The sequence below is a fragment of the Rhamphochromis longiceps genome, linkage group LG9, assembly GCF_057381845.1.
Source record: "Rhamphochromis longiceps isolate RC_006_pf linkage group LG9, R_longiceps_female_GT1.1, whole genome shotgun sequence".
Classification (NCBI taxonomy): Eukaryota; Metazoa; Chordata; class Actinopteri; order Cichliformes; family Cichlidae; genus Rhamphochromis; species Rhamphochromis longiceps.
This window is the reverse complement of record NC_140565.1, coordinates 31,509,817-31,532,298: the sequence shown is the minus strand read 5'-3', so window position 1 is coordinate 31,532,298 and position 22,482 is coordinate 31,509,817. Positions and strand designations below refer to the sequence as shown.

The 22,482-nt window shown below is 42.4% G+C and overlaps 1 protein-coding gene across 4 annotated transcripts in view; it reads left to right on the top strand.

Moving 5' to 3' along the window:
* Positions 1-22,482, top strand: part of LOC146662579 (disco-interacting protein 2 homolog C-like) — an 80,498-nt gene that overhangs the window by 10,068 nt on the left and 47,948 nt on the right. The window contains exons 1-7 of one of the 4 annotated variants that reach the window (XM_085419284.1): positions 14,912-14,930; positions 16,115-16,186; positions 16,812-16,916; positions 17,607-17,732; positions 20,603-20,893; positions 21,248-21,370; positions 22,287-22,433. In XM_085419284.1, the coding sequence (XP_085275410.1) occupies positions 16,814-16,916; positions 17,607-17,732; positions 20,603-20,893; positions 21,248-21,370; positions 22,287-22,433 (790 nt within the window). In that variant the 5' untranslated portion in view covers positions 14,912-14,930; positions 16,115-16,186; positions 16,812-16,813. Of the gene's footprint in view, positions 1-14,911; positions 14,931-16,114; positions 16,187-16,811; positions 16,917-17,606; positions 17,733-20,602; positions 20,894-21,247; positions 21,371-22,286; positions 22,434-22,482 lie in introns of those variants that run through there. The other 3 variants (XM_085419282.1, XM_085419280.1, XM_085419283.1) reach the window with 3 other exon arrangements.

The following is a 22,482-nucleotide window of genomic DNA, read 5'->3' as shown; positions in this document are numbered from 1 at the left end:
GTAAGAACAAAAAGAGAGTTCTTAGTCAAAGCTGTGTCCCAGATGTCACACAGGCACTTTAATTAACATACGGCATAGATGTACATGAAAAAAACTACTCAAAAATAAATTATGAGCATTTATTAAATAATCATGCTCCATAAATAAAAGAAAACTATGTTGTTTTTGTGCATAACAAAGAGCTCACAATTGTGCAGGCAAAATGTAAACTAAAAGACACTGAGCATAATAACATAGACAGATTTCACAGCTGCTCTGTTCCCAACCTCTACTGCGTGACTGACAGCCTGGAGTTTGAAATCTATGGGCTCAAAATGTGGTCATAAATATTTTGTACTTGTAAATCAGGATTTGTATGTGTAAAAAAAATTTGTGCGTGTGTAAAAAAGATTTGTGCGTGCGTAAAAAAGATTTGTGCGTGCGTAAAAAAGATTTGTATGTGTAAAAAAAATTTGTGTGTGCATAAAAAAAGATTTGTGTGTGGACTTAGCCAATAAAACCCTCCAAGTTACAAGTACGAATTTTGACCCTATTTTTCTTCCTTTAAGCTGATTGGTCAATGTCATGTCAATCACAAATTAAACAATTCAATCAGAGAACACATGGGTTTGGCTGTCGGAGGGGCACTTTTTTGAACTGCAGGTCCTTGCTGGGCTCTGTGGGTTTTTGCAGCAGCTCTACCTGTACTAGATGCACCTGCTCCTTGTTGTTTCTATCTCTGACTTTTTGTCCCCTACAAGAGTTTCTGGGGTTTTCTTGCTAGTTCTTCAAATGTTCAATAAAAACATGTATGCTAATTCATAACGAAGAAAGCTTTGTAATGAAGACTGTCATTTCCAAAACACTGCCCCCCCCCTGCGTCCGCAGCGCTGTTGAAAAGGCTGTGGAAGTCCCTGTATTAAACACGTAGACCTGTGACACAAAAATCACCAAACTCAGACGACCACAGACTGTTTTCCTTCGTGGTGATGAAGGAAAACGCTGGGTTGGCATGTAAAAGGGCATTTATTCCCTTCAAAGACCTGCAGTTCAAAAAAAGCGCCCCTCGACAGCCAAACCCATCTGTTCTCTGATTGGATTGTTACATTTGTGATTGACATGACATTGACCAATCAGCTTAAAGGAAGAAAAATAGGGTCAAAATTCGTATTTGTAACTTGCAGGGTTTTTTTTGGTTAAGTCCACACACAAATCTTTTTTACACACACACAAATCTTTTTTACGCATACAAATCTTTTTTACGCACGCACAAATTCTTTTTACACATACAAATCCTGATTTACAAGTACAAAATATTTATGACCACATTTTGAGCCCATAGAAATCCGCTTCGTAACCACGTCTCTTAACAGGTGCCATGTATGGTCCTTATACACACACAATAGGGTAATATTACGTTGAAGCACAGTACGTATCACTCCGCGAGGCTCCTCGGTAGCCGTAATGCTCCGACAATCCATCAAGCGGTGCAGCTTCGTACCTGACCAAAGTCGTACTAAAACATTTTTTGACAGATTGCTGAGCGCCGTGTTCCACATAAAATCGGTTCGCGGTCATCAAGCACAACCAGAATTCATACATAAGGCACGCTGTCGATTTTTGAGAGAATGAAAGGATTTTAGGCTGCATGACGTTAGCGCGGTTAGCTCGTTAACACGTTGACGCCGTCCAGCCCCACGCACGGGGTGATGCGCAGTAACTCGTTAACGGAGATTTGCCGTGTCCATCTTGTCGCTGCCTGCAGGTGAAGCGATGGGGGAGGAGGGGGAGTTGTGTTCAGTGAAGGAGAGGCGAGGTCGAGTAACGTTGCGTAGAGACAAAAGTGGACAAAGAGAGGCAAACTTGTGGCTCCACAAGTATAATTATAACGTAACATAGACTATATCCATATAAAGGATGTTGTCACATCTTATATCTCGTATAAAAATATATCGATATTTTTAAAAAACTCGATATATCGCCCAGCCCTAATCTCAGGCACAGAAGCCCCACTCAGCTGTTGTTCATACCCATAGTCTTTGCAAGGCACCAAGGCCCAGTATAACATGCATAAGGATTATTTCAAATTGTGAGTCATGCAAAGCTACCCTAATCGAGTTTAAAATGGTAAATACGGAGAAGGATGCTTATCATTATTTACGCAAACCACAGTGACGTCTTCACATTGCTTGTTTATTATACAATAATGATACTAATCACTAAAACCAGTCAAATCCCAGTTCTTGAAAAGTGGAAACAAGCATTGGTTAGACATTTGTGACCAATAACTGAGCAGAACTGTTGAGCTATAGGAACAATTACATGCACTGATGATGTCAGTGTGAGAATCCAGAATTTTTCTCTGCAGGATTTTTGTCCTACATAGATGATTTTTTTTTGTGTATTTTACCCAAAGAGGTTTTTATTTTTCTCAAACAGATTTATTAACTCCTCGGGCATATTGCATATTTTGGTTCCTCCAAGACTCATCGGCTTTTACATGGACTGATCCCGTTAAATGTTGTCTCACCCCAGAGGTCCCTTCATAGGCAGGAAAAACGTTGCTTTGCGTGTCTGTTTCTGCCTTAATTTGACAGTTTAACCTTTTAATTAGGTCAGAGTGAGGAGCAGCAGAAACAGAGAGAGAGGTGTCACTACAGCTCAAACGCTGAATGGATTCAGTGTTGAACTGCAAATTGAGTCTAATTTTGAACAGTTAGTGTCATTTATTGAGTGAGGAGACCGAACATTTACTCGATTAAGCCACTTGAAGCAAAGACGAGCTTGTAGAGTTTTTTTTCAGTGTGACTGCTTGTTTACAAGGTGCCAAGTATAATGAAAAGTTTGCAGAGCACAGTAATGCCATCAAACGGTTTATTATCCAGACTGTAGATACACTGATTGTGAAATTGCAGACCGATTTTCTTGTTCTTTTTAATTTTTTAATATCATTTATTCCCAGAAATAAATATTATTTGGATATGGATCAATGGATCAATAAAACCAGGCACTCAAAAATGTAATTACAAGTCAATTTTCCTTGTCATTGTGTTACATAAGTACAATATGAAAACAAATTACATTAAATCAATCATTTGTGATGTGCTTTAAATCGACATCTTTTTAAAAATAAAATAGGCACAAGTGGAGTCATACACAAAAGGAAAATATTCATTTCTTCTACATGGACACAAATAAGTACAAATGAGACCAGACAGATCTGAGCTCAGGCACAAAAATAAGGTTGGAAAATTCATGTCCAGGAAGTGCAAATCAATACATGAGTGACTGTTTCATAAACCGTGTTTGAGCGAGCGAACGATCAGTCCTGCAAAATTCAGTCAGACGACTCTGGTTTGAAGTAAGTGACTTATTGCAGCAGCAGAATACCGTCTGGCTGATGAGGCTGCGAGCTCATTACCCCTCAGATATGTTACTGACAGAAATTAGGGAGTGACAAGTAAATGCATCTCTTAATAGAAGTAATGCATTAATAATAGATGCATCTCCTCTGATAATAGATTAGCCTTTTATCAGAAAATGTATCTGCAATTATGATATATATGTGTAGTTCTCTGCCTCCTCTTTGTAACCATTTGTAGCCTTTGTCTGTGTTTCATATCCCGAGCTGAGTTTCTTTGGACTGTGGGAAACTGTGATGGACGCGTATCACTGTTTCCCCTCGGACATGATACTGTATGTCCACTGGTGGCATCTTAACCCACTGCTCCGACAGGGCGCCCTGGTTTTCTGCTTTTCTGCCATTGTGGACGTGACGCTTGGCTGCTGCTACAACTGTGTGTATATTTAGACATATACTGTATAAATGTGTGTGTTTCTGTGTGTACCCGTGTTGTCCCTGGCTTTGCTGTGGACACACAAGTTGTAAAGCCAGAGGACGCCCCGCCATCCACACGGGTCCCTGCATGTGAGTGTGACAGCCCAAGGTCCCCAAAGCATGACGCATGCTTTAGTCCTCCTTTATGTGTGTGCGTGTGTGTGTGTGTGTGTGTGTGTGTGTGTGTGTGTGTGTTTGAGTGTGCCTGCTGGAGGTAGATTTGGTTACCATGGTGGCTTTGTGGGTGGACTGGCTATTTATGATTATGTGATAAGAAAGAGAGAGATCAAGTGAAAGCTGGATGTTAAGGAAAAGGACGGCAGAGCAGAGTCCAGCCAATAGAACGGTTGTGTGTAATGCAGAGCCAACAGTGATGCTGTGCATCTAGATTTTGCTGCAGCCAGTTGACAGGAGAAAAGGTTCTACATCCTCTTAATTATTTTTTAAGATTTTTTCTTAATTTAAGAGATGTAATTATGATTTCCCATCCAGGCACCCCTTTTCCATCAGCTCATAGTTCCTGATATATTGTTAAAGGTGCAGATCATCGAGCTGAATGACCTAAAAGGAACCACCTGAGTCACTCATTTCTGGTCATACTGAAGAAAATATTAAGTTCGTCTTGTAAAATGTGGTTTTTCAAGTGTAAGAAAGGAGGCTTATCCAGGATAGCCTCATTGGCTAATCATTCACAATCACAAGTATTCAACACCGAAATTGGGATGACAAAAAAATTTGGCTCGAGGCTTTCATGATGTTACCTATCTAACAGGTGACATCTAGGTCGCCACATCCGTTCTTTTTTACTGCTTATGCGTAGTGTTGAACTCAGTGTTAGCTTTTTGGCCATCACTGTTTTTTGGTTTTGGTTTATTTGACCAGATTTAGACCAAAGAATGATCAGAATCAGCTTTATTGACTTTATTGAATGATACGTTATCAGGTAACATTAAGAAAACTGCACTGATTGGGTGCATGGTCTGCTAATCAGTGCTAGCCCTGACAGCACCCTCACCGCCATTGCTGTGACATTGGCATGACAGAGGAGCGTAGTCAGTAAATCACGCTCCATCCAGCACAGCGCCACAAGGCATTACCGATGTAGCTTATGTGCTGTGTGGGTGGTGTTAGTGCGTAGCAGACACACGTGTTTGTTTGCTCATTTCTATACCGGTTAGTGTTGCTTTGTCCATGTGATCCACTAGGACCACTTTAGGGCGATATTGCTTACCTCTGCTTCTCCAACTTCCTTTCTTTCTCTGACCACGCCCAGGATTTACTCGGTAGCTTGGAGATCGTTTGGGGGGTGTGAGTCGTGTAGCTGGTTAGTGTAGTAGCAACACTTCCATGTTTGGAACGATAGATCGGGGTTTGAATCCTGACCAGCCCCTGCGTCTGGTAGGGGTCCTCATGCTAGCATTAGATGTGTATTTTAGGGTTTTATTTACTCCTATGATGAGTAATTTTGGATTTTGGACTGTAAACGTCTGGTTTTCTGCTGTGATTAAAAAAACAAAAGATAATTCTTGGTTTTGCAGCACTGATCGAGCCAAACAAGCAACACAAGCACACAAGATATTCTTTAGGAAATTGTAACTACTACTCGTTTTATGGTTTTATTAAATCAAGTGATTAATTGAGACTGTTGAGACTTTTTTTGTTTTTTGTGACTGACATGATTATATTGTTGCAGAAAAAGTTGGTGGTAAAACATCCAGAAATCTGGAATGTGTTCTCTGCAGACTACATCACAGGTTTATGGTGAATTTGGTAAAATAAGTTTTCATGGTTCTCTCTCACTTGCTCTCTGGCACTGTTTTTTTTTTTGCCAAACCTTTCAACTGCGCGTTGGCGTAAAAACTCCAATTTGCAGTCAGCCGCTATCGATCCTCTCTCAGCTGTGTGCCATTAAAACAGGTGAGCGTCGAGGAGCGGGGAAGAGAGGGAGCGGCGAGACGAAGGAAAGTAATTAGGCTGCCAATACAGGCTGCTGCGACTCACACACACACACCTCGCACAAACACACACCTCACAGACTCGAACATATGCACTCCCCCTGGCAGGTATCATTAGCCCACTTCTCACATCTGATGCTCCAAATCCAAGATGGCCGTTTCAGGCCTTCTCCAGGAGAACCGTTGCTAGGCAACTCCCTCCCTGCTCTGCTGCGCTGCAAGTGGAAGATGGCGTCTCCCTATGGACCGCTCGTGTGTGTGAATTAGAGAGAGAAGAAACCAGGAATAAACAGAGAAAACACCTCAGTCAGATGTAACACACACACACACACACACACACACACACACACACACACACACACACACACACACACACACACACACACACCTATCTATCTATCTATCTATCTATCTATCTATCTATCTATCTATCTATCTATCTATCTATCTATCTATCTATCTATCTATCTATATGTTTTCCAGCCACATATGTCAAACACGCCCACCTCACAGTGCCACAGCTCTACAATAGTTCTGTTTTTTTCATGATTTTTTTAAAATTAGTTTGTGTGTTTATTAGAGAGTTAATTGGGTTTAATTTTAATTATGATTTCTTGCAGTGCACAGGAGAGGTGAAGAAAAGAGTGTAGGCAGGGTGGGGATGAGCGCCAGTGGTGATTTGATTCAACAAGAGTAAAAGGGAAGGTTTGCAAAATGGTAGAGACCTGCTATGAAGTAATGCCATTAGAACAGGTGAGTGCCAATAAAAAGACAGGAGGCTGAGCTGGAGGTGACAGAGTTGGCGATGCTGAGATTTTCGCTGGGAGTGAGCAGAATGGACAGGGTTAGAAATGAGAAGGAACAGTGCAGGTTTAGCGGTTTGGAGACGAAGTTATAGAGGCTGGATGAGCATGGACATGTGCAGGTTCATGGATGTAGTGCAGGAGGATATGCAGAGGGTCGGTGTGACAGAGGACGAGTGAAGAAGAATTTCATTTATGGCTTTTCCCACTTTTGATTTTTGCACTTCTCATAAAAGCCCAAATTCAAGCCAAGCTAATGGAAAGAGAGCCTTCAGATATTTCCTAGATGAAGGTGATTGCCATGGTATGGAAGGATGTAATCATCTGCACAGTATCATTTCAGTCAGTTTTATGGGTCCCAGTAGCTTCCAGTGTCCAGTTTTTATTCTGTTTCGATTCACTGCATAGCTGTAATAACCCTAGCTCATTGTCGTTCAAGCTAAATGTGATGCAGCTCATTTTGGAAGCATCCATGGACAGTATAAAACGCAGAATAGACAACTCATTGGGTTTTCAAAGCCTCAACGTTATCAGCCGGGTTGTCTCGTTTGATTCTTAGAGCCAGATTTGACCATATTTGCGTTAGAGGTCCCCTTGTCAACTAATTTACTGTTTTGTTTAAACGACTGAAAAAATGAGACTAGTTGAATACTCTACAAGTTAGAAATAATCTTAAAAATATTGAATAGAATTAATGCAGTTAAACACTGACCATACAAATGTTGTGTGTGTATTTAAGAGCTATATGAAACTGTTAGTCACTTTAATTTTAGGGGTGCAACGATACTCGTATCGATGTTGAACCGTTCGATACAGTGCTTTCGGTTCGGTACGCATATGTATCGAACAATACAAAATTTTTAATTTATTTGATCAACTTTCCTTCTGACGATGCTGTCTGTGTTGAGCGCTCAGTGGATCTGCGCTCGACAGTGCAGCCTAGGCGGAGTAGTCAAACGCAGATTCACTGAGCGCAGGGCAAGCTAGCGAGACAGAAGCTAAGCTCTCCTTGCAACATGGCAAATTGAACCTCCCCCACCCTCATTCAGATGTGGTGTTTGGAACTATTTTGGTTTTCATGTGACGTATGACCCTGAAGGTAAGCGCGTCATGGACTAAAGTAAAACAGTATGTCGGATGTGCCACGCAATGCTCAATTACATGGGTGGGAACTAGTGTGTTAGCGCAGTTAGCTCGTTAACGTGTTGGCCGTCCAGCCCCACGCACGGGGCGATCCGCGGTAGCTCGTTAACGGAGATTTGCCGTGTTGTGGCGTTAACGTCATTTCAGATTTTTTTTTTTTTTTTTTGCCTGTCCCGTTTGGCTCTTTTGCATCAGAATTGTTGTCTAAAGGCAGAGAAAGATGCCCAACGGATTTACTTTACCAAATTGACCATCCCAGCCTTGCCTTAATGGTCCATTTGATTCACCTTTTATTGTTTCTTTTATTTTCACTTGCTGAATACGGGACAGACTTGACTGGGGGAAAGAAGGGGAGAAAGAAAGAGAAACAGCTGAGAAGAGGGACGGGGGAGAAGGGCAAAAGACAAAAACCAACAGAACGGGCAGAGAAGAAAAAAATGCATATATCAATCACCTGGGTCACCTGCTGAGAAAGAAAAAAGAAAACAAGCAGAAGAGAACAAGAGCAACAGAACAAACAACATCACAATGATATATGGGAATATGACAGCAAATACCAAATGTTAAACATCATTGTGCAGCACATAAGATCAACAGAACACAGTGTGCTTTGAGGTAGGAGCCAAAAAGGGTGTAGTTTGTGGGTGTGATCACCCGTGTGTACACCTGTGAGCATGGACGCGCTTGTTTTTTGTTTTTTAAAAGGTTCCTTCTTGTAATAATCTGCTAGAGGGTGTGGGGGGGCCACAGCCCCGTCCTCCAGGGCATGAAGCAGGTATGGAGGAGATCAAAACTCCAGACATCCAGAGGCCCCCAGAACACAAGAGACCAAGGAAGACCAACAGAGGGGCAGCTGCGCCACTGTCCCAGAAAGAGCTGAGGAGAGTCCCAGATGAGGGCTCACTCAGCAGCCGCGGAGCAGAAGCCAGGGGGAGTTGCAGTGACGCGCCCGTGAGCTCCGCCGGCAGCCAGCCGCGCCTGAGTGACCGAGCCCCAGGCCGAGAGGCCGGGGGCACCCCACCTCCAAAGTGGCCCGAGCGAGCCCCAGGCTCCAGGCCCCGATAAGCGGCCACCAAGGAGTGAGCCGGTGTGTACCTGGACGCCCATCCCCAGACACAAAGAACCACCAACACACCGATGTCTGAGGGGGTCCGCCACTGGCAGGGGAAGTGGTGGTAGGGGGAGATAGGCCTCCAAACCTTGGAGGGCCTGAGATGTCCCCAGAGAGGTGGCGCCTGACACCCAACCTGACATATAGACACAGACATACAGGCACACACAGATACAAACATCCATTCCCCCCCTCATGCTCTCATATGCACTTACTCCACACTCAACCAACGTGGAGACAGACATAAAGAGACGCTGTACACACGATCACACTCCCCAAGCGTACTCTACAAACCGGGTCTAGGTACCCTTGCCCCTGGAGGGGGGAACTGCACCCAGACCCAGGTGGTGTTACCCTTTTCCCTGCGGTGGGGGGAGGCAGACCGCCCCGACTCTGCAGCAGCAGGAAGGCCCCACACTCCAGACCGCAGTCGGACGGCCAACTCCTCCTCCTAGTCCTAGCCCCCCGCTCCAGCAGGTCGCAGAGAATGGGGGTGAGAGAAGACTCCAAACCTCCCTCCACCCGCTCATTGTAGTGTTGATGCATTTGTGTTCTAAGGTGCATTTAAAACCCAGGAGGGCATGGAGCTACCTGCCAGAGAGCAGCAGGTAAGCGCATGGTCCCTCCTGCTAGCCCTCAATGTCTACGTGTATTTAAAATTGAGAGGTGGGCAACGACGCCAGGGGTGGGGTGTACACCCTGATGGTACTTTGGATTCCGTGTATCGTGCCCACCCCCAAGATCCTATATGTATGTGTAATGAGAGTGTGAGTAATGTGAATGTCTAAGTTGTGGGATAAAATTGAGGCAGAGGCAGCCAGAAGGGGACAGAGGGGGGGGAGCCTCCTCTGCACCCTGGTGACATACCCCTACTCCAAGGTCCTGCATGTGTGGGTGGTTGTGGTGGAGCGGGAAGAGGGAGGCAGCTGGAGATGGGGAGGGAAGGAAGGGAGGGGCAAGTGACGTCATTTCAGATTAACGCTGACAGCACTAGTGGGAACACAACGAATATGACTGCACATTTACGCCGACATCATCCTAGTGCAAAGACAAGTGGAAGCAGACAAAAACAACAAGCACGCATGCTACAAACTTCACCCGAGTCATTTAGACAGCCGTTAGCACAGGATTCTCCTTATGGGGACCTGATATGTTTAATATGCTGCTGAGAATATAGCCCAGAAGAAGCGGATAGTATAGCTTTTATTTTGGAAAGAGACATTTCTCTGTAATAAACTCTCTTTTCCAAAGATGAGTGATTTCTCCATCAGATAGATTTTTTTTTATTACTTTGTTGTTTCAGCAACATTAAATTTAAAAACTGTACTTTTGAGTTAAAATATATATTTATAATTTTAATAAATGACAAATTAAAAAGGCATGAACATTTTTTTTGTATCGAAAAAATATCGACCCGAACCATGAATTTTGTGTATCGTTGCACCCCTAATTAATTTATAATAAAGTCCTATTTAAGTGTTACTGAAATATAACATGCAATTGGATATGTACAGTTGCTTGACAAAAAAGCTTTATTCTCCATCTGGTTGGTCAGTAGTTGGTAGTGGTTACAGCTTTTTGGTCACAAAAAGGCATATGGTACTCGAGAGAAAAACTCCTTCCAGTTGTTTTGTTTGCAAACACGTTGCTGCAGTCACCCATAGTTTGAGTGGAAGACATAGACTTGTCTTCAAAGGTGTAGCACCCTCTGTGACCAAATTCACCTAGCAACAGCCTGCAACCTCTGGCAACCATTTGGAGAGTAAAGCTTTTTTTATAGTAAGTATATGTTACCAGGGGATTGTCTCTAGAGCCATGTTTCTGAGGCCTTACAGCGAAGAGTATAGCTAGTGTTAGCAGAGCTAGCACCAGCAGCAGGTCTTGCAGGCTAGAAACATCTTGGATTATCTGTATGTTACTGCAGTCTGTATAATTTATTTCCATTAAAAATAGGACCGTAAAGCCTTTTGTAGACTAAATGCTCTGTTTCTGAAAATCTCCTGGTGCGATTTGAAGCTACAGGATGATAGAAAAATACATGTGTTGGAGATCCGGTATATTTTCACGGTCACTCTGAACATCCTGATGAAGTCCATACGATGGAAATATATCACTGACCCTTTATAGGGGAGAATTTTGACCATCGAGAGCCACTTACTTACACTCACACAAATCACTGCAGTTAATAGGGCTGTTCGATATAACGATATATTCGGATGACGATATAAAAATGTCTATTGTTTCATTTTACTCTATCGTTTGTTTCGTGGTGTCGCAAAATAAACTGTTTACGGCAATATTTTTTCATGGTTTTGATGGTCACTGTAGTGGCTATACTAATTTCTTAAAGTTCTCTCTTTCTCTTATATTTAATATAACCACACTACGGACGGACAAGCGCCTGTTTTTATGCGTTGTGGTTAGCAACAACGACGGTAACAGCATCGTTTATGTTCCACATAAACCTTTCACAATAAAGCTCAAGATCCTGTTGAGACTTTTCAAAATAAACTGAATCATGTGAAAGAGCAGATTATTTACGGATGAGAAGTAAAAAAGAGCCGCCAGGTGCTAAAAAATAAACCTTAGACTCAAACGTTAGAACAGGCTTTTCCCCGCAGCACGCCATGTAATAAATACTCACAAAGAAAACGGCGGCCGTTACAACTTATGTCTAAAAATGTATCGTTTCATGCATCGGTTAAAACACTCGACTCCAGCTACATGACGCGCAGCTGGAAACACTTCACGCAAGACGAGCTGCCCGAGATTCACAGAATTTACAGAAAATGTTACATTTTTGGGATTTATATCGTTATCGGACGATAGATGTCTTATATCGGGATATGAGATTTTGGTCATATCGCACAGCCCTAGCAGTTAACAATATTTCCTGGCTTGTATGAGAGGGTCTGACTGCACCAACACTGGACATGGAAACAGCGTCCCGTTTGGCAGCCTGCCTTAAAACCATCTTGGCTGCTGTCATGATGTTTGCAGGGTTGTTTTGTAAGAAATGGATAAAGCTGTTGGGAATGGATTAGCAGCCAGCGTGAGCTCACTGGACCTGATTTGTGGTCCTTCAGAGACTTTCTTGGAAATATATTGTTTACATCATAATAAGGTTCTCTCTCTAGGAAGTGATTTTTATGGAAACTGGATTCACTACACTTCCACTGTTTGTTTGTAGCCATAAGTTGTTTGTATTCATAGACGCACAATCACATCTGTGCCCTGAAGTCACGCACTGGAAAAAAAAAATCTGTGTGCAAACAGCTGAGCTCATCTTTTGGTAAATTGAGTAGCACTCTCCACTCAGGTGTGATAAATTCACTTTTTACAGAAACAGCAGCTTGAAATAAAGCAGAAGACTGCAGATAAAACTAGTGAAGCAAGATTTCTGAAAGAGCCGAGCGTCTTCTCTCCTGGCAGGTCTACGATTTCCTGGTGCTCCACATGCACTCTGCCCTCGAAATGTTTATGAAAGCTTTGCTTAAAAAACAAAGCCGGGATGTTTTATGGATGTCTTGGTGTGTTTGATCTATAAATGTTATTGTATTATTGTATTTCTGATCCTTTTATTAATGGCTTTATTCTTCTGGTGTTGCTGTGTTTACTGGGTTTCGGTAGTTTTGTATTTGTCAGGGTGCTTTTATTTGCCTCAGTATTTTCCTTTGGGTTCCTCCCTCTGTCCTCTCTCTCTGGTGGTGCGTCTGCTTGATCCCTTCATGTTATTATGAAGTCTTCTTGTTTCAATGTTTTTGTCTTTGTGTCCCCTTTTGTCCATGCTGACTGGTGTTTTGTGCTTGCTCTGGTTCTGTTTGTTCTTCATGCACTTCAAGCTCTGGAGTCTTTTTCATTTGGATATTTTCATTCCCAGTTTGGACTTCCTGCTGTGCTGCTTCCACTGAGGGAAGTCTGAGAGTAGAGCCACTGGACTGCTTGCAAAGTGTGAACATTTCAGAGAAGGATGACACTTTACTACTATTAATGCTACTTCTCTATATTTCTACTAAGAAGAAATCAAGACGTTTAAGATAAAGAGCCAAAAAGGACGTTTTTGAGTTACAACTTGGTAACGACAGTCGTTTGATAGAAAGTGGAACAACATGAGACACATTGTTGGAATGTTTTCACAAATAGCTTTTACTTCTATAAACTTTAAGAAAGGAATTTTTGATTGATTTTCCTGCGCCGGCCCGCTGCTGATCAGATTGGACTAAGAGTTGCCCGTGGACTAAAAAGTGGTTGAAATGTTGAATTTAGGCTCTCGCTTAGTCATCGTCTCTTGAGCTAAACGGAAGTTTAAGTGAGTTTGAACTTCTAGGAAAAGCTAAGAGCCATGGCTCCAAAGACAAGTATGTTTGATGTGAACTTGATAGCAAAATAAACTTATTAAAGTAATCATTATTTGCCAATCTTTTAAATATTTGATTTAACTTTACTCTTAGCTGAGTTCGTCTCTTTTCTATTCTCAGTCACTCATTTTTTTATTCTCTTGGCTCTCTTGATGTCATAGAGAGGGGAGATGGAGATGAGCAGAATTGATGCTTAAAAAATGAAACTAAACAAAAAATAAGCTGAATGTTGTATAAAAATCTTTTATATAGAGACAGAAAAGCTGCATCATTGGTTGATTTTGATGTTTTTCATGACATTTGATGACTTTAAAGGCATCTGCTGCGGTGTAATACTTTCACTTGTCTCAGAGCGACTGATATTGTAGCCTCCCGGCGTCCTTTTGTCTTTGGATTTGATTTGTCTCCCGTCTCCGTGGCAATCAAACAACAATCAATAATTAGCGAACTGGTGTGAGCCAGTTTAACAGCATTTAATTGGGACAAACAAGGAAGTATTAGCACATATTATCCCTGCAGCGAGGACCGTGGGGTGCTGTGATTGATCAGCGGCCGTGTTGGTTTTGCTGGGGGTGGGGGGTCGCCTAGGCAGCCACGACCTCCCTTAGGGACTGTAATGAATTTCTGCATCGCTGCCTCTCCACGCTGACCTCTGCCTGTCCGTCCATTAGTCTCTGCTGCTGTCACTAATCCACACTAATACTCATACTCGGTCTTAAAATCATCATGTAGTCACATAACAGGAGTACTGATGGTGTCATTTCACTTGTCATGTAGTTTATATGAAGAGATATGTTACCTACAGCTATACTATATGTTTTTCCTCGGTGGTCAGCTATTCATGTACGCGTGACTGATCTGTGTACAGTCAAATTTTTGACAGAAATCAATGAATTTTCTACTATTTCTGAGTCTTTTATAAAGAAAAAGCTACTTTTATTCGAACTGAATTACTAATACCTCAGATGACTCCCATGGTGGGAGTGCAGAAAGGAAAAGATCAAACCCTGCCTGTTGACGGTCACAGTATATACAAAGACTGCTGGGTGAGGTGCTTCCTGAATCAGATGTGATTCAATGAGCAGCTTCTTCTAGTTGCTTTCTATGGCCTTGGGTGATGTTTTGGACATGTAGTGTACAAATGATAGCACTAAGTGTATTTACTCGTGTTCCCTGCTGGACAGGAGTCCAAAAGCCAAGATGAAATTTCCTTCCCCAGTCATCCATCACGGGTCTCTCCAGCTTTGTTTCTGGTCTTTCAGGTTTTCATTTGGGACCCTTTATCTCCAGAAATATAAACGTGACACCCAAGACAGAGGCTCCTCCTGCTGTGGTGCTTAAACCCGACATGAATGTCAAGCATTGATGTTCTGATGCCAGAAAGCGAACAAGACCTTGGTGTGCTGCAGAACAAAACAAAGAATAACATTATAATGATGATCAGATTATCATACGACCTTGAAAGCTTCTGTATGCATTGGGGAAAAAACATCATGTAGCATTTGACTGTTGAACTGCAGAGTCTGTGCAGTGCATAACATTATTCCCGTTCTCATATTCATCATCTCCATTATTCATTATTCATTTCATGTTGTTTTATTTATGTTTATGTTCTTAATTAACAGTCGGACAGAAGCATTAAAAGGCTGTGAGAGACAGAGGAGGCTGGGTGACATGAGACCAATGAGGCTGCACCAGCTTATATAAAGTGGACCTGTTATGCTTTTCCTTACTCTCTGTGCTGTAGGTATGTTTTTAACATGGCTGAAATACTACTGCCTGCTAAATACTGAGGTCAGTGCATGCACAGGTAATCCCAATAAAGCACCATCTCAGGAGTTTTGGTAACACTTTATCATAACGATCATTAATAAACAGTAAATTGTTAAATAGCTATGTGAAATTTAGTATATAGCTATCGGGGTGTTAACAAACAATTAGATTATCCTGTAACTCCTATTATTTTATAATAACCGGTGTTATTATTGTGTCATAAAAAGTTGCTGGCACCTCAGACACAAGGACAAGGCTTGTGTAAATGTTGGCCCCTTTGCTCATGTGGCCACAACAGTGAGACAGATCATCCCTCTCACAGCTTCAGATTCCACCTGTGTCCGACTTCCTGCCCACTCCTGTGAAAAACAGATCTGATGCCATTTGAACAGAGAGCCATTTCTGGGATCCTCTCCTTGAGAGGATGTGATCAACTCTCATGCAGCCACGCCCAGTGTGTTCTCTGACTGTAATAGCTTGTAATTGTATCCAGCATGGCCACAATGCCAATGTTTATTTATACGCTCCAAGCCCAACATGAACAGCTCAGATCAAAGCAGACACACTGCAACGCATGTGTAACGACACACATATTGCTCTTTACTGTCATAACATCCAATCCACAGTGTTGTCTAACAGCCTGACAGCTAGCATACATCAATATAAAGCAGTGAAAATATCAGATACAACTTTACAATAATGGAAAGTCCATGTGAGGATTAATAAACTATCAAATTTCTAGTTATTCACAACTGTTACAATAAAGTGTTACCACCATTATGATGTCAGCAAAAGCAGATTTCCTTATATGGTCATGTTAGGCACACAGCTCGAGTACAGAAGCCCCACCCACCTGCTTTTGAAAATGTCTCTTTACGAGGGGCAGCCAATGAGAAGAAAACTGTATCAACAGGAGGGGAACAGCTTATTTCATACACTGACGGCTGCAATAAGGCCCAGTACTGTGAATCAGGGTTTAAAACAAAGAGTGGGAAATCAGCATAATAGGTCCTCTTTAAAGGAAAACAAAAACCGTATAAGCAACCAAAACGTGTTTGATGGACACAATTTCTGGGGGAAAAAAAGATGAAGGGAAACACCCACGCACCCTCCGCTGGCTCTCTCATTCTTTATCTATCTCTATCTGTTCGCAGGGGACATCACTCAGAAGGGTTATGAGAAGAAGAGGTCCAAGCTGGTCAGGGCATATGTTCCACATGCTGGAGGTAATTTAGCAACCTCTGACTCCCCCACACACTCCCCACGCCGCGAAAATATTCCCATACCGCTAGTAGAGAATCGATCTGGTATCATGACAAATACAGTGGCAATGATACTGTACTCGACTCTATCGATTCAGTCTTCAGCCGCCGCCATTAGTGAATGTAGGTTAGGACTCCCTAGAGCTCAGCTTGGGCCTGCTCCTCTTTATCTGAACGTGCTGCAGTCGCTGTCTTCAAACACACACACACGCCCTACAGGCTCTCCTGCAGCTAAAACACACACACACATATGTGTCACCCAATCTGGTTTATCCTTATCGTATATCGGATGATTTAGCAATAACGGCTCACTGGATACTGAGGGATGTTCTATCAGAGAGCAGAGAAGCAACTGCCACATTTTTCGAATTATTATTTTTTTTACCTTCTTTTTCTTTATCAATTCTTTCATTTTAAGATGCCAGAAAAATCTAATTTTTCTGCTGAGTCAGATCATCTCCATGTTTATTTTTCTTTGTTGGCCCTCCTATCTTTTGCTTTTGTCAAACGTATTTGTGCACGTGTGTGTATGTCTGTGTCTCTCTATATATGTATGCATCTGTCGCTGCTTGTCTGCTTGCCTCTGTAGGTATGGAGGGGCCAATGTCTCACCGGGCCCCCCTCGGCCCTCCCTCTGCGGCCCGTTTCCACCGACGGAGAACCTCCGGCACCAGAGACGAGCGCTACAGATCAGGTACGGAAACTACAGCTGCATAAACACCACCATCGGATCACTGAGGCTTCTTATATAGTGTCCATATTCACCTCCTCTTCATTTTCTCTCATATTTCCTCTTCCAGCAGTGGATACTCGTATTAAACAAGGTGAAAGCTTCAGATATAATGAAATCAGCGTATGTACAAGTAATCCCTGTGAGCCTAGTTCAGTATTCTTAGTATAAGATGAAGAAGGATTGTGTAGTATGCAAAGCTACTATAGCAGAGGCCAAGAATAAAAATACAGAGCTGGTAATGAACAGAATACATTCCACTTTAAATGCATTAAGAAAAAATGAATTCATAAAGCAGTGTAACCATGTTACTGCACACACTTGGCATTCAGTACTTATGATTAGAAAAACAGAAGTATATCAGATCGCGCTGCTGGCACTGTGGTAGTTAAAATGAACTTGTTGCTCTTTACTGTGAATTGAAGGATGATTACAGTCTGGCTTTATTCATGTGTAAACTGTAATTTTCAGTTAATACATTACAGGGACTTGCAGTGTAATCAAAATGGATGAGACTTCAGCGGGTTTGTTTGTTGGAAAAGACATAGATGGAGGGGACGGTGCACTTTTTCCACTTTCATTTTTTAGGATAACTTTCTCCCTCCTCCTTTGCATGAATGAGCCTGTTTACCTGTCTCTCTCTCTCTCACTCAGACGTCCACACTGAGGCGGTGCAGGCTGTGTTGGCGCGACACGTTGAGAGGAAGGTGGCGGTGCCCATGCCCTCCAAGAGACGCTCGCTGGTGGTGCAGACCTCCATGGATGCATACACGCCTCCAGGTGACGACACACAGACTGAGACACACACCTGTATTTGTCCTCCATGTATTTTTCTGATTGAGATGTGAAAAAATGAGACAACATATACTTGTGACGGTGGATTAAAACATTAAAACTGCAAGCTATAACAAAATACGTCAATAAAGTAGAGATAAAATATGACAAACGAGAAAAAACCCCAAAGTAAAATATAATAAGGGAGCTCAGTAATTTAACTTATAAACAGAATGTGTGAAAGTGGCTGCGTAAAGTTACACGACTTAACAATATTGAACTAAGAATAGCTCAGTGGTTCAGTTTAACAGGTCATGTGATCTTCTGATGTGCACTTTTGAGCAGGAGATTAGAAGCAGCTAAGCGTTGGATTGTTTTTTCATGTCTTTAAAATAGTGTTTAGTTTAAAGTACCCAGAAGGTGCACACACTCATACACACACTCATACACACACATGCTGTGGTTATCTCCGCTGAAATGGGTTGCACTAAGCCGAAAATTTGACCCCGGAGAGGCAGGCCCGAGCCCAGACGGGATTATGTTGTAATGCCGTGTCTCTGCTTTCTCAGACGTTTTCCATTCTGACAGAAACACACTCATCTCTCCAAAAAACTGCAAACATGCACATTTCCTGAGGCGCTGATGGTTTTACAGTGAAAACAAACCACAGACAGATGTAACGTTGCACGCAGTCAGCTACTGTAAATGCGATCTGCCATCAGAAAAAGGAAAAACACCGATTAGTAGCTGACTATTCTGCGTATTTGCAACTGCAAAAAACATGGACGAAGGGGGAAAGTCGGAGCTGACCTTTACCTCAAATATGAGCTCATTAGATTGAACATAATTGGAGTTGACGGTATAATTTTGCTGCTGATTGGATTTTAATGGAGAAAATGTAATAACTTTGTTCACTGCCAATTTGCTTTTTAACCTTTGAGAAAATTCTTAAGCGATCCCAACATCACCCCAAAGGCTCGTCTTACTCATGAGCCTCAGTGGTCGACACGGGACACTTACTTGCTTCCTGTTATAGGAAAGTCAGAGCGGAAACTGAATCCCCATGTTATGTTTACTGCTCCTCCGTGTTCACACAATGAACTCGTTTAAAGAAGTAAATTCAGCCTTTTTCCTAAAGTGCAGCCCAAAGCCAGTTTTACCTAAATTGGTTCTCGTGGTTGTTACTACCTTAGCTGACTAATTATTGACATTTTCGCCCAAAGCTCATCAAACTTCAGTGGTGAACAGAATTAATCATGGTCTCCAGGCTTTTTCTGAACCATTGTAATACTGACTGGAGACAATTGTCTTAAAAACACTCAATTCAGATCTGTTTCTTATTACCAGGCTCAGATGTGGATCAGTAGTCATGGATTAAATGCCACGCTGGGTATAAATGAAGGGATGTGGGGTGGCACAGGAGTGGGACCTCAAACAAGGGAGGCGAGCAAGCCCACAGGAAATCAGAATGTTTGATCAGAAATAAATCCAGCGTAGAAAATTGGTGTAAAACACGATTTTCAGGCGCATGTGCAGCCACACGGGTTAGGTGAAAAATAATATGCATCAAGAGATTTGTATGCTTCTAGTTTTTCTTTTGCATAAATAGATATGTATAGATATATTCTATTTATCCAAAAAGTCGGAAAATTACTATGTAAAAACAGCCAAAGCATGAAAAACAACCCAGCTCAAAATGACCTTAATGTGACCCAAAAAGGAGCTTTGTGAAATGGAAAAAAGTGCAGGGCTCATTGTATCAAGACCTAAATATAAATACAGGAAGAAGACAAAGTGCCTACTGGTTCAGTAAATGTTGTATGAGGTGGTTTGGGGTATCCATTTATTAACCATAGTCTTTCTTCACAAGCACAGTTATGTGGATTATCTCTGTGTTAGCTGAATTCAAACTGAATGATGAAAAAACAATTCCCTTGGCGAGTAATATAGACACATTCCACAGCTGCAGTTCAATAATCAGGCCAGAAAAACATGACTTCACAGGAAAACGTCCACGATTACATCACTTCGAATAACAAAAACAGTGCAATTGCTGTACTTAGGTTAACATCCCGCGCTCACTGTGTTCCCTCTGGGTCTCGATTAGCTCTGAGCTCATCGTTGTCCAAATACATTCTCCATGATTATCGCTGGAACCTACAGTTTGTATTTCCCCCTCTTCGTTCTGAAGCCCTGCTAACTTCTCCGTAACTCACACATCTCGTAGTGTCATCAGCTAGTGTCATGAAGAACGTAATATCAAGAAAAACCACAAACAGACATGCAAAACTAAAAAGTTAGCAATTTCAACCTTGCATAAAACACATTGAGCAAAAACAACTTTATCGCGTTATTTCTTTACATTTAGCAGCACAAACTTGATGCAACACAACCTGTCCACTTTGGTCAGAGCTATTTCAAATCCCATAAACAAATGACTTAACCAGTTTCTTGCTAAGAAGAATTTTAATACCATTCTCATTCAAGCACTTAGTTAGGGCACGGTTAGCTTAGCGTAACAATAAGAAAGTGAGCCTCTAATTCACTAAATAAGATGTTTTATCTGATTATTTCTCTAGAAAAACAAAGAACCAAAAAGGATTAGAGCTGGGACATTAACACAAACTTTTCTCTTGAGCTAAATTGGATGCCGAGCTAACCTAGCAAACAAATGGCTCTGGCGTCATAGCAGTGTTTATCATTTAATTTAGTTGGAAGAAGCTAGTCTCCCAAACTGCTGAATTGTTTACTAATATTGTTTAAAGGTCTTAAATTGTGTTAGCACTCATTTCAGTTCCTGCTTATTTATTATTGTTAGTTTTATGCTGTGAAAGTTCTGTTATTAACATATAATGGCGGCTACTGACCCTCACTAGGTCTGTCCCCCCTGTGCTCAGACTCCTCGTCGGGCTCAGAGGAGGAGGCGGGGCCAGGTGACGACATGTCGGGCATGGAGCACTGGATGAGCCGCCCTTCCCAACTAGGCCCCGCCCACCTAGGCTCCACCTCCTCCTCGTCCTCGTCCACGCAGAGCGGAGGCAGCGGTAATGCCGGACGGCTAGCCGACTCGCTGGCGCACATGCACATCTCGCACCTGGCGCACGCGCACCTGGCGCACCTGGGCCAGTCGCACCACCAGCAGAGCCACCTGTCACAGTCGCACCACGGTAAGACTTCAGTCCTCTCGTGCATTTTTCCTAATACAGCTCCAGCATTTTGAATTTTCACCTGTGTCTTTTAATAAAGGTGATTCCTAAAATGAGGAAATTCATATAATTTTTATTATAGTTTAACCCAATGATTATTACTGATAAAGCATTTGGTCTACAAAGAGTGAAAACAAGGTAAAAGAGATCAAAGAAGTCAGTTTTCATTTTCTGACACAACTGAGGTTGTAACAAGGAGGACTAGAATTTCGTGGGTCTTGCAGTACCGTTATGGCCCAATAGGAGTGCAGCCCAAGAGTCTTTGCAGTAATACACAGTATTTGACTGTGATACAGCTGTTTATTGCTCCTTCAGGTATCGGCCACCTGTCTCTGAAGAGGAAGGGAGCGCTTAGTATAGCGGAGAACGGCGGCTCTCTGCGACGGTCCTGTGAGTTTGGCTCCGACATGCTGTGGCCTCCGCCGCTGGAGTCAGAGGGTAGGTTTCACCTTTTTCAGAGTCTCTGAAGATGCAGAATGCCTGCAGAATGCCTTAGTGAGTATAAACAATCAAAATAATGCAGCCTTTAATCACCATTCATGATAAGACATGATAGGTGGTAACCCCAACCTTGAGTTTGGAGAAAGGCAGAATGTGTGTGAATGTGTGATGTGAACAGTTTAAAATTACACAGAATGACTCGGGGGAACTGTTTAAGTAAAGGTTAGGGTTACATTTAGAGTTGGAGTCACCACGGATGGCCGAATAGACCTCAGCAGGTTAAGAGAAGAAATGTCAGCTATTCCCAAAACAGTATGTGGACATTAAATCATTTTCTTATCAATTTCCGTTTTTAAAACCTTTGAAAATGCACTAAATCACTCCATAAAATGTGGAAGAAGACTGTGAGGTATTGACTCAAGTCGACTTGATGCTTAGCTGCAATTTTGTGTAATACCAGTGAGTCAATGCAACTTCTCTTTAGAAAATAGGTTTGGCTGAAAAGAAATATATAAAGCTAAACAGCTGCATATCTTGAAAAAGACTGCACACATGTGCTGGTAAAATGCTGCCCCCTGGTGGTAAAAGGTTTAGTTTAATTCTGTACAGGATAGCTACAAAGTGCACCTTTAATATGACCAAAAATGTCTGTTGTTATTGATGTTTGGAGAAGAAGTTTTCCGTTGAAAGCTTTACACTTGTGATGTTTTGAAGCGCAGCTATTCCAGACCCTGCTGACTCCTGTGTTTGTCAGGGCTGTGACCCAAATCAGCAGTGAAACAAGATGACCATCAGAACGTGTCTAATTGCCCGTGGACTCTATAACACACGGCACTTGACAAACAGAGCAGTGATAAAGGTGAACAGTGAGTCACCGCTGTCTGTTTCAGCTCTCTCTCCATCTGCCTCACAGAGAACCACTCGGCCCCGCCGGACGTGACGGGATACTCGTCGGACTCGTCCCACTCCCACACTGAGCGTCACCACATGGCCAATATGGGAACCATTGCCAGGAACACGCAGAAATACGGCAACGCGGAGCGCATGGAGACAGGCGATGGTAGGAGTCACCGCCAACGTCACACCTTTAGCCAGCTCCCAGCTGGAGC